Source organism: Heloderma suspectum, chromosome 1 (assembly GCF_057233095.1).
Source record: "Heloderma suspectum isolate Gila_16-S chromosome 1, 16-S_ref, whole genome shotgun sequence".
NCBI lineage: Eukaryota > Metazoa > Chordata > Lepidosauria > Squamata > Helodermatidae > Heloderma > Heloderma suspectum.
Genome location: NC_139458.1, coordinates 322,688,094 through 322,700,763, shown reverse-complemented (window position 1 = coordinate 322,700,763; position 12,670 = coordinate 322,688,094). Strand labels below are relative to the sequence as shown.

The following is a 12,670-nucleotide window of genomic DNA, read 5'->3' as shown; positions in this document are numbered from 1 at the left end:
AAGTTAATGATGTGGGTCTGTAAGATTAAATCAAACTGGTTGCATAGGTGATATAGACAAGTATGAAGATTTTGTTTCTGGTTCAGGGTTTCTATGATTATAGATTATTCTAAGATTATAGAATAACATTTCTTTGGTATTCTGAAACTCTTACAACATACACTGCAGTCCTATACTCAGTTACCTGGGAATAAGCCCCACTCAACTCAGTGGGACTTACTTTTGAAGAGATATGTACAGGATTGTATTGTAAGTGGAGACAATCTTTAAAATGGAGCTTGGCAGCCGTAGGGGATAGTTTTCCTTATACTGTACAGTTCCCTTAATTGTACATCTTCTCACATCTCCAATAATTATCCATTATTTGACCCAACACATCTTTAATATGGCTGACATCTTAAGGAATAACACTGAGAGAGAAAAATAGTAAAATTTGCTTGTGTTGTGTCTGTTCTGTTCTAGACAATCCTTTGAACAATGAAGGTTCTCGAACTCACACTTCTGTAATTGCAACAAGCAAAACATCTGTAAAGACTTCTATTTTTCACAAAGATGCTGCTACGCTGGAACCTCCATCTTCTGCTAAGATTACCTTTCAGTGTAAACACACAAGTGCCCTTTCTTCTCATGTTTTGAACAATGATGACTTAGAAGGGCTTTCTCAGCCAAACACAGCAGACATAAGACCTGAATTATCAGTCCATTCTCTTACGAAAGAAAGCACTTACAATGTGAAATACCCAACATCTTTCAACAATATCCTCCATTCTGAGAATTCACACAAGGAAAGTAATAAAAGTGAAATACTCCCAGTTTTGTGCGAAACAGCTTATGAAGATATCTCTTCAGTAAACAGGAACTTGCCTAACAGAAAGTACACTGGAATTAGAAAGGCTACAAAGGACATGTCTCTGCATATGAACCAAGCTGGTGAAAGTATTTTAGTTAAAAATTCCAACTTTTCAGATCTGGGCCACTCCAAAAATAAAGCATCCTTTGAAACAAATAAAAAAGCCAGTAGCACAAGTATAAATAGCCTTTTCCCAGCACCAGAAAACAGTGAGTCTGGGTCTTGCTCAGAGAGTAATCAAACTATCATTCATTCTTCTGAAAGTAGCACTGATGGCAATGGCCTTAATAATCTTAAAATTAGGTATGAAGAATTTCAGGAGCATAAGGGTGAAAAAGCAAATGTGAATCATCAAACGGCACATTACATGTTCTTTCCTAGTGTTGTCCTTTCTAATTGTCTCAGTCAGCCACAGAAATTAGGTCCTGTGACATATAAGCTGCAACAAGGCAAAAAACAGTCTAAGTTAAAACTAAATAAAAAGAAAGTGATATTTCGCAATCAACAGTCTTCAAGTGTCAATGATATTGCATCCACAAAAGAGAGCTGTTACGTACAAGGTAATGCTAGTAACAACATTCCTGATAAAGACAGTTTGTTACCAAACGATATTGTTCAAGTTCCTCATGGTGCTTATGAAAACAAAATGTCTATGGATACAAGTAGTTGTATTGACTGCCATTTTGAAGATGGCGCTCAAGAACCTGAGCAAGTGTTTGGACTTTGTGGAAATAAGTACACACTCAGAGCTAAACGTAAGATAAATTATGAGACTGAAGACAGTGAATCTAGCTTTGGCACGCACAGTTCAAAAATTATCCTACCTCATTCTGTGGAAAATTATGAAAATATGGATGGGTCTAAAAAATGTCGAAAACGAAGAAAACTTTCTAAAAAGTTGCCACCTGTTATTATAAAATATATTATTATTAATAGGTTCAGAGGGAGGAAAAATATGCTTGTTAAACTAGCAAAAATTGATTCTAGTGAGGAACAAGTTATACTTACAGAAGAAAAAATGAATCTATATAAGAAGCTTGCACCTTTAAAGGACTTTTGGCCAAAAGTTCCTGATTCACCAGCTACCAAATATCCTATTTATCCATTAACACCAAAGAAAAGCCACAAAAGGAAAGCAAAATGCAAGTCTGCCAAGAAAAAGATTGGGAAACTACAAAATATAAATAGTAAAAATATTAAAAGAACTCTGTATTTTAGAAAAAGAACGCATGCTTTTCTTTCTCCCCCTCTACCATCATATAGTGGTGAAGCTGAAGACTGTGACTTGAGCTATAGTGATGTTATGTCTAAATTAGGTTTTCTATCAGAAAGAAGTGCAAGTCCAGTTAATGTATCTCCACCTCGCTGCTGGTCTCCCACTGATCCAAATGCAGAAGAAATTATGACTAATCTAGAAAAAGAAACGTTAGTGTTTAAAAATGCCAACACATACAGTAATAAGACTCTTAATCCCTACATGGGAAAACATAGTCAATCAAAAACTCAGGTTAAGAAATGTAAAAAGCAATTTGCTAGTGTTACCTTAAGAACTAATAAAAAGAGCAAGAGTAATCTTACTAATAAAGTAGGAAATGAGGTGAAGAAAAAACCTAGAGCAAAGCAGAAACAAAAAATAGAAAAAGTATCAAAATTGATAACGGTTACTGATGAAAAAAATAGTATTCCTTCTGCAGCAGAAGTTAAACTTGTACTGAAGCACCGTGATTTACCTGAGAATGTTCACAGCTTGGGAAATTCACAGCCATTTTATACCCAGAGAGAGATCTCGCCAACTGGCTGTTCAACAGGACATCTACCATCAACACAACTTCCATTGACTGCTAATGCACAAGTAAATCCATTGATTTATTTCCATTCTCTGTTGGAAAATGAAAAGCCTGTAGGGCACCAAGGCTCCACCCTGACACAAGAAGACCTTCATCCAGCCATAGCTTCTGTGGTGTCTGGAAGGGAAAAAGCCAAACTAAATTTCCAAAGATCTAACAGTCAAAGTGGTGTATTTAGGACAAAAGAACCCTCTTTAATTCAAAATAACGTATTTGACCAATCTAATCCTATATCTCAGGTAGCATTGAATGCATACAATTCTAAGGACATAATGCCTAAAAAGGCAGAAGAAGTTACAAATTCACAAAGTAGACTTATATCCTCAGTTGGAAAAGTAAGTGAAAACTATAATTCTTCTGACACAATGAAGACTGATCAGGTTCATCATGGTAACTTTTTGCATTGTAAAGATAATCAGCAGCAGATAGTTTATCTATCAGAAGCAACAAAACATTCTGATCATATTTCTTTTTTTAAAACTTCTGAGGAAAGCCATGGATCTTTTCAGTTACCAAAAAAATGTTTTGTAGCTTCTTTGAGAAGTCCAGTTAAAAAGTTAGGATGGGAACAGAAACAGAGAGGATTTATTCTAGATATGTCACATTTTAACCCTGAAAAAAATATAAAACAAAAGAATCTATCAGAAGCAATCTCCCAAACCAAAACTGATTCCCAGTGTAAAGGCAAGACTCTAGTAACTCCTTCAGCATTCAGTGAAGGACATTCTGGCTTAGCTGTTCTGAAGGAATTACTCCAAAAGAGACAACAAAAAGTGCATGTGAACAACATGCATGAACAATTGTCAGTTACAACTCAGTTGAGCAGAGGTATTACATATCCTCTTGATCAAAACAAATCAATTAAAAAGTCTCGTTCAGTTGCATCCCCAAGAAAACCTCGTATTCCTAAGGATAAAAAATGTAAAGAAAAGACACTCAAGCTCTTAAAAGATACCGCAAAGCATCTAAATAGTAAAACTGGTCACGTTACACCTGTAGATAGTCCAGTTTTTTATTCAGACCCAGGTTTTGAAAGTTGTTACTCACTTGAAGACAGTCTGTCACCTGATCATAATTACAATTTTGATATTAATTCCATAGGGCAGACTGGATTTTGTAGTTTGTATTCTGCAAGTCAGTTTGTCCCAGCAGATCAAAATCTGCCACAGAAGTTTCTGAGTGATGCTGCTCAGGACCTTTTTCCAGGTCAAGCAGCAGAAATTGAAATTTTAAGTCATAACAGCAAATTATCTAAGGAAGAAAACCATTACTCTTCAGACACCGCAACATGGTTAAGATCTGGTCCACTGAGTCCTCAACTTTTTGATAAAAGGTGTCTGGATAACAATGAGAACCATCTCCACAGCCAGTGGAAAAATAATGTTCTTCCATCAGCATCTCAACCTAGTTCACCAGTAGATGTGCAACAGGCAGATATATGTCAGAAGGAGCAATTTCAAATGGAAAGAAATGCAGTGAAGAAAGGAATTTTTCTTAATCTTTCATCACCAAATAGTGATTGGAATCAAAATCACTCTGGAAAGGAAGCTACCTCTGAACCCAGTCAGTCACTTGACTCAGTTAGTATATCTTTTTCCTCCATTTTGTCTTCACCGGATGGTGAACTCATGGATGCCACTTCTGAGGATTTAGAGTTGTATATTTCAAGAAACAATGAGGGATTAACACCAACCCCAGATAGTTCACCAAGATCTACAAGTTCCCCCAGATCTACAAATTCCCCCTCCCAGTCAAAAAATGGAAGTTCTACACCTCGTGCTGCTCACATCCTTAAACCTCTTATGTCACCTCCAAGTCGCGAAGAAATCATGTCTACTTTACTGGATCATGATCTTGCAGAAACAATTTATCAGGAACCATTTTGCAGCAACCCTTCTGATGCACCCGAAAAGCCAAGGTAATGTGACAATACAGGTGGGCTATCAAGATTTCTATGGTCATACTTCCCTATTTTGTATCCATGCATTTTACTATGGCTTTTAAAATGTCATACATGAACTAAAAAATTGGACATAGCTTTGATATAGCGTTCTCTTCTGGTCCCATAAGCAAGGGCCAGTACTCCATGGGTTAAAATAATTGTGATCTATAAAAAGAAAACATTCCATTTCATCTTTGCAAATAAATAGGTCTGTAGCACCGTGAAGACCTTAACAGAGCATTTTTTAGCCATTGTTATGGGAAAGTACTGAAATAAAGACTTTCTGACTATTAGAAACACTGATGTCCTAACTTGGAAATTGACAGAGATAAAGAGTTCTTAAATTCTTACTGTTATTAACTAAAGAAATGTTTTTATTTGAGTTTTCTTTTCTTAAAATAACTTTATTATATGTGTTAGTGTTGTATTGAAGCCAGTATTACATTGTGTATTCTAATATAGTTTTTACAAGAAAAAAACAATTAATGTCCAGTAAAACTACTAGAAAAAGCAATAATTCTTTCAACTTTATCTTAAGGGGAAATAACTGAAACCTTTATCTTCACAGAGAGATTGGAGGAAGATTACTTACAGTAGAAACTAGACTTCCAAATGACCTGCTTGAGTTTGAAGGAGATTTCTCATTGGAAGGGCTACGTCTATGGAAGACTGCATTTTTAGCAATGGCACAAAGCCCTAGACCAGGGTCTCCCCTTCGCAATAGCCAATCTACTACTGACAAAAAACAAAGAAATAGCCGTAAAACTAGTGATGACAAAAAGATTGTGATCATGCCTTGCAAATGTGCACCAAGTTGCCAACAAGTTCAGTCATGGCTTCAGGCCAAAGAAGATTATGAACACTTTAAGAAAAGAACTGTCATCAAATCGACTGAGATAGAAAAGGCTGGTGAGAGTTTGAACTTCATGTCTTTGCGTAAAAATATGTGTTATCAAATGGCCAAGGCAGCTGATAATTCCAATTTATCAAGCAAACCTGTTGCACTATCAGAAGATTTTTGTTTTTCATCCTCAAGGCCTATGCCACCACAAACTTTGGAAACTTGTGGAACAAATATCACTGAAATGGATAAGACTGCTATCAAAAAAAGAACAGTGCCACTTGTCACTGCAGCATCAGAGATGGACAGAGATGAGGATTATGTTAATTACAGTTCTCCTGATTCATCAGTACTTCCTCCTTGGCAACAAGTAACATCCCCAGATTCCAAACAGTCTAACTCAGAAGACTCAGAGGGTATATCATCCTCTGTGGAAGAAAATGAAACACTAACTAAGAGAGAACAGAAGTTTGTAAAAAAGGAAAGCAAAATACCCTTCAGTGTCTCCCCATTGGTGAGCAAAGAATGTGATGACAATTCTGAAACTGTTTGCCTGCATAGTACACCTATTAAGGAGAAAGTGTCTGAAGGACGAATACCAGAAGCACTTGGACTTACTCCATTATTACCAGGTAAGCTTATTCAAGGAGAGGCATGCTGACTGGCTGAAACTAGATATGAAAGTATTGTTAGACAAGCAATTTTATATTCTCTAATGTAAAGTAGTCATATCTATCAGAATATATGTGCAATTAGCATGACCAAAGTAATGAAGAACAATTTTCATTCTTAGAATAGTAGTAACTAGTTTTAACTTTAAGACCAGCAATATAAGATGCTGCAGTGTAGGACCATTCTATGCTTAGATATTGAGCTTTGCATGAATTTTTTTACTGCACTCTAAACATGAGGTATATAAGAAGCTGCTTTATACCCAGTCAGACCCATTAGTCTGTCTAGATCAATATTGACTATACTGATTGGTAGCAGCTCTCCAGGATTTCAGGGGATATTTTTCCAGCCCTACCTGGAGATGCCAAAGATTGAACCTGGCATGTTTTGCATGCAGAGCATGTGCTCTACCACTGAACTATGGCCCCTTGCTATTCAGAAGGGGCATTTTGTAGTTTTTGAGCAAGTAGCATGCTTTAGTGTGCTACCACTTGGTGTATACACTCATTATCTTCTCCTCACCCCCTCCCTCATGCTTCAACCACAGGACCAAACATCCAGAAATTGACTCCTCGAAGAGGGCGTAATGCTGATGCTCTTCGAAAAGTACTTTTAACAACTCAGGCTAAGGTAAAAATGGAATGAAGATAAATACACATTTTATTAGGTTCTGTCTTAATTCTTTTTTCTAGTTCTGTAGTACATGATTCCAGCTCTTCATATTCCAATAAGTTTACTTCTGTGTAATTATATATTTTTTATTTTTTCTGTCTATCAAAATTATGATAAAAACATTTCCTCTGAAAAGGGTCTGGAAACATAAACTGGTGCAGAGTGCAACAGGACTCTTAAATGGGACTGACCATCGTGAACACATCAGTTCAGTGTTATGAAATAATCTGGTTGTTTGAATTGTTTCCCAATTCAAAGTGCCAGTTTGGGCTATTTTAAAGCTCTAAATGGCATGAGCCAGGGTACCTAAAGGACCACCTTCTCCCTCATGAGCCTGCCTGTCCATTTAAATGTTCGGAGCTATTCTCTGGGTGCCCCCACATTTTAAAGTCAGGTGGGTGCTACTGGAGAGTGGGCTTTTTCTGTAGTGGCATCCAAATTATGGAACTCTCTCCCCAGATAGGTTCACCTGGTTCAAGCTATTTTTTTTAGATGTCAGGAGAAGTCCAACCTTTTCTTCTGGACTTTTAACAATATATCAGACCTTTTAATGGCTTTGTTTTTGCTGCTCTATAATGTTGAGATTATATTCCACTGTGCAGTAAGCTGCCTTGAGCTGGTTTACTCTCAAAACCAGGGTAGAATTTTTAATAAATAGAATAAAAATAAATATCTTTCAATACTGGAAACTGCTCTAGCACGGTTTTGTAAAATAGTCCTTCTGTGAGGAGAAGCTGCATTACAAAAATTGCTATTAGTTCTTGCGCATGCATATATATATATATATATATATATGTAATTGTTTTGTTTAAAATGTATTTAAAGATGATACTGATTGTAAAGAATGTTGATTTTTTTTCAAGCCAAATTCAGTAGTAGCTTATACTTTCCATAGTGTTGAAGATCATGTTTCTCACCTAGAGCCTGATATAGTTAGACTAAGGATTCCTTAGTTAGAATGCGGCAGCATACGAGTAGCGTTTTTCTGTGGTGCAATTCCATGAATTTTGTGTATTTTAATTTTGTTCTAAGTCACCTTGAGTCTTTTTTTTTTTTTTTTTAGAAAACTGTATAAGAAATAATAAAAAAATTATATAGTGTTGTGATATGCATGTGAATACTTGAATCACATGGGTAGGGTTAGTTGTGCAGCTGTTTCCATCCATTTGTCACCCAGCCAGGAGCAGCAATTTGCTCTACCCATGTCACTGCTTTCATTTAGAAAGAGTGGGCAATGACATTGTGTTGATGGAAAATAGGTTCCAAACTATGAACAAGAGGAGAATCCAGCTAAAGTTATATTTGTGCAAGCATGGTTGCACAACGAAAAGATTCAGCAGAGCTCTGCTAGTGCTATTTGAGTCTGCAGTTGAATACTGCCCAGACCCAGTTGAATACTGCCCAGTGGAGGGTGGGGTGGGGTGGGGTGAGAGAGACAGAGACACTACAGGGAAGTGGCTCTGACACCTGTGTGTATGTAGGTTTACTGACCACTGGCATACAGGGTAAAAGAATATAAAACACATATTTTAAAATAAACTACATAGAAATTTAAGAGCAGAATCACAAAATCATCATAGAGGGCCTGATCCAGATAGCTGCATTTAAAGGTTTAGCCATTTGCTCTATAATCGGCCCTGTGGGTATGAAAGAGGCATTTTTTTAATACAAATAGAAGTTTGATATGGCAGGGCTTATCTTCCTGGAAATTGATATGAGGAATCACCATATTTTATTCTTGTTAATAATTGAATAAACACAAGTAATCTGAATAATCAGAGAGCTTTGGCTATTGGGCGGTATAGAAATGAAATAAATAAACAAACAAACAAAGAAGCACAATTTGTCCAGTAGTTAGGGTATTAACTATACCACATCTAATTGGTGAAAAGTGTTTTTTTGCTGTTGTTGCATGCTTTCTTTTGACAGAATCAATTCACTGCTCTAAGTACCCCAAAGAAAGAGACTTCTCAGATTTTAGGACCATCTTTAAACAACTCTTATGGATTCAAACTAAGTGTACAAAATCTTCAGGAAGCGAAGACTTTACATGAGGTAATATTCTCTAACAGTGAAGATGATTTACCTACATTTATCTTTCTGTTTTAGTATTCAAGCTTTATTTGTAAGAAAACTTCTGTAGTAGTAGTAACTAAATTTTGAAGATCTTGGTTTCTAATTGGATTGAAGGACTTTAATGTGTAATTTTGCTTACCCATTGGATTTATTAAATTATATTATCTTTTTTATCCTGCTCATCAGATAAAGCGGCTTGCATCGATCAAGCATGATCCTGCGCTCAGGCTTACAAATCATTAAATGGGGTTTAGGGATCAAGAATAACCCATGGATCACAAATCCCCTCATCCCCCCCCCCACTAATTTCCCCTCTATTAAAAAGTGGTTTTTAAAGTGTGTGTTAGAAACAAACCCGGTTGATCCTTATTACATGTAATGCTAAACACAGGAGGGGGATTCAGATGCAAAAGGGATCCAATCCCTACATGCCAGTGAACTGTGTATCATACGTGGCCATATTTGTTTCATCTCTTCTTTTGTTCTGCAGGCTTCCATCAGGCTTTGATAATGGCAGTGTTTACAGTTTTGCACTCTACCTCCGTAATGGTCAATATCTCTGTTTTTATAATCTCTTCTTTGTTCATAAGACTCAGTCCAGTGACATGTAGTAAGTCAGTACTGCAACAGAACCATGTCTATTGAGGATACATTAATATGATTGCTCCTTTAGAACTGGAATCGCATTTCACTGTCCCTCTGCAGTTGGGCTGCTCTGGGACAACTGCTCAGAACTGACATATCAAATGCATAGGGATCAATTTTAGTTGATTGTAGATATAGCTCAAGTCACTCTATTCCCGTTTAAATGAGAGCTAGTTTTCCCACACTTTCTTCATTCAGTTTTTCCTCTGTATTCTAATTAAGAGGCTCTGCTTCTTATTCTTTGTTTTAAGAGTAGCAGACCCTGCCAGGTGTAGCCATCCTCCTCAACATAGAACAAGACGTTTCAACTTTTGCATTGGTCATCTATGGCTGAGAAACTTTGAAATTTGTCAGCTTACACAATTTTAACAAGTTTTTGATCTGATGAAATATTTTATTTCTCTGTTTTTCAGCCAAGATTGGCTCCAGAAGCAGTATAACAGTTAAAATCTAGAAAGTGTATAATGTAGTAGGGATAGGGTCAAGATGTTTATGGCAGTGTCTTCTGATCCCTAACTGATTCCAGTTAATGTTATAGTCCAGGTTGCAGGCTCTTCCCTCCAGAGGGGAGGGGGCAGAAGAAACTACAGATGGACTCAAGGCTGGCTGGTGGTAAAAATGCCAAGCCAGGGAATAGCTATTCCGATGATCTGTATCTGACGAACTTAAATTTCACTTATTCTCTGATAGTGGCTTATTTAAATCTCAGCATCTGCGGGGCATGATTTCCATAATAACCCACGGGCTGTTGTGTGGTCATTAAAGGGTTGTTTTCCCTCCAACAAGCCATGCCGTCAGGGTTCAGATGACATGACAAGCTTCCCCCGGGAAATTATGGAAATTGGAAATCGGGCCTGACACATGACATGATTTAAACAAACCACCGTGACTTCTTTTGATCATATGAACCCATTGTTTCAGAGCTACTGAAGTACAGTTCATTAATGTTTGCATTCCTTGGATTTCACATTAAAATCCACATGTAAATGTTTATTTATTTACAACATTTATATACTGCTCCATATTTAAATAAATTCCGGAGTGGTTTCGTGTGTTTAATTTAGCTACCTGCCTTTAAAACTTCATGCGAAATGTGAATTGCAATGGTATTCAACCGGGGTGGATGTTCTTGTGTATTTGAATTAAGTAGAAGTAAATATAGCTATAGAATATAATGTAACTTAGTGATTCTTACTATGTTTACTTAGCAATTAAAAATCTAAAAAGAAACACATTTTGAGCCCACCAATGATCATAGATATGTGCTGTGGATGCTTCTAACTATCTTGATTGTAATTTCTTGTATGGTTGCATGTTTAGTAATGACTGAAGTCTGTTAAAATATTTGGTTTTAGTGCTCTTCCAAAATAATTCCTTGGGAGGAAATGTGAAGACAGAGACATGGCACAAGCCTTACAAAATATCCCCAGAGTTTTAAAGCATCTTATAAAATGCTTGAAGTTTACTTCTTATTAAATATCTGATGCCTACCGCAAACAGTAGAGCTTCAAGTCTTTAAAAAAATTACATAAATCCTTTATAATAAAGAGGCGAGCAGCCTAATTTCAGATTACCTATCCTTCTGGTCCCTATTATCATTATAATGATCAAAATACAAGTACACTGCTTTTATTAGTTTCACAAAGAAACATGAGATTATTTTTATTTATTTTTATGTAAAATTAATTGATATAGACTGATTGCAGTCTATAATGCTTTTACTTATATTATTTCAAAAGTTTTTTTTAAAAGAAGATAACAATGTTTATTTTTATCCATAGGTTCAACATCTTACACTGCTCAGTGTAGAGTTACACGCTCGAACAAGAAGAGACTTGGAGGCAGATCCTGAATTTGATCCTATCTGTGCTTTATTCTACTGCATCTCATCTGATACACCATTGCCAAATACTGATAAAATGGAAATCACTGGTGCTATAGTGATTGATAAAGACAGAACAAGAACAAACTCAAGCCAAGGTTCTTATTTCACTTTTGTTTTCTTTAGGAATTCACTTTGACATTTTGATTTTCATTGTATTCAGGTGTTAAACAATCTGATAAAATGTGATTTTGAAGGATTTTTGCTAGTGTTTAAATTCATGTCATCTCACTGTAGAATCATGGGAAGCATAGTAGTGCTTTCCACCTTATATCTTCCTATGAAATTTGCAAGGGCTATAATACTTAAGTATCAACCAGGTATATCATATATGTTAAACAAGTGTTTCATATTTTGTGGCATGCTCCTGCAGAAGTCCTGAAGATATAAAGAGGAAAACAAGTCTTAGATGGCAGTCCTCAAAATCCTTGTGCTAGACCAGTCCCTTTTACCTTTGTGGGGCTGTTCAAGAATTGCAACTTTGGTAATCTGTCAAAATTGGTTTAAGTAGACATAGAAAGTTAATTATGTTAAATGTTGCATAAGGGTTGTTTTGTGGTTTTCTCTGATCTTTGTAGGGTCTAAACAGGGCCCTTATTGTATTGTACCTTTTTGGCTTTGTTTAGACCAGTGATACTCAACCTGTGGCTCTAGAGCCGGATGCTCTTGAGGCCCTACAGGCGGCTCTCGCAGTGTAGGCATCTGATCGGCGCTCCACTCTAGCAGGCAGCGCGGGGAGCACTGACCAAAGGACCAGCAGTGTGGGAGTCACTGAAGTACCTCCTCCCATAGGAGGAAAGCGAAGGAGCTGCTGGGATCCCCCCCACAGGTAAGAATAGAAATCACCTAAAACCCAGCAGCCATGGTGGGGGGGAGAATGGGGAAGCCTCCCTCTTTTTCCCAGCAGCTAGTAGGAAATAAAGTTCATAGTGGTGGGAAAAAGGATGATGTGTCATGTAATGTTTCAATATGTGATGTTTTGTGTTGACAAAGCACCATCACAAATTACTGTAACATCATGATGCAAAGGTTGCAATGTTAATACTTTATTTTATGCTCTGCAACAACAGTTAATGGTGAAGTGGCTCTCCAGCTGTTAAAGGTTGAGTACCACTGGTTTAGGCTAGTAAAAAAAACCCCACTAGATTTGATCTTGACAGCAAAATGTTAAAACTCTGTGATATGACTTATTAAACAACTTTATGCTGCCTGTCATTAAGATCTGAGAAAAATAAATTTAGTA

At 36.7% G+C, this 12,670-nt stretch overlaps 1 protein-coding gene across 2 annotated transcripts in view; it reads left to right on the top strand.

Moving 5' to 3' along the window:
• The window catches only part of REV3L (REV3 like, DNA directed polymerase zeta catalytic subunit), a 105,577-nt gene that overhangs the window by 58,929 nt on the left and 33,978 nt on the right, over window positions 1-12,670 (top strand). For both annotated transcript variants that reach the window (XM_084827307.1, XM_084827306.1), the window contains exons 13-17: window positions 463-4,615; window positions 5,208-6,112; window positions 6,700-6,782; window positions 8,754-8,879; window positions 11,327-11,525. In XM_084827307.1, coding sequence (XP_084683433.1) covers window positions 463-4,615; window positions 5,208-6,112; window positions 6,700-6,782; window positions 8,754-8,879; window positions 11,327-11,525 — 5,466 coding nt within the window. The remainder of the gene's footprint in view (window positions 1-462; window positions 4,616-5,207; window positions 6,113-6,699; window positions 6,783-8,753; window positions 8,880-11,326; window positions 11,526-12,670) is intronic.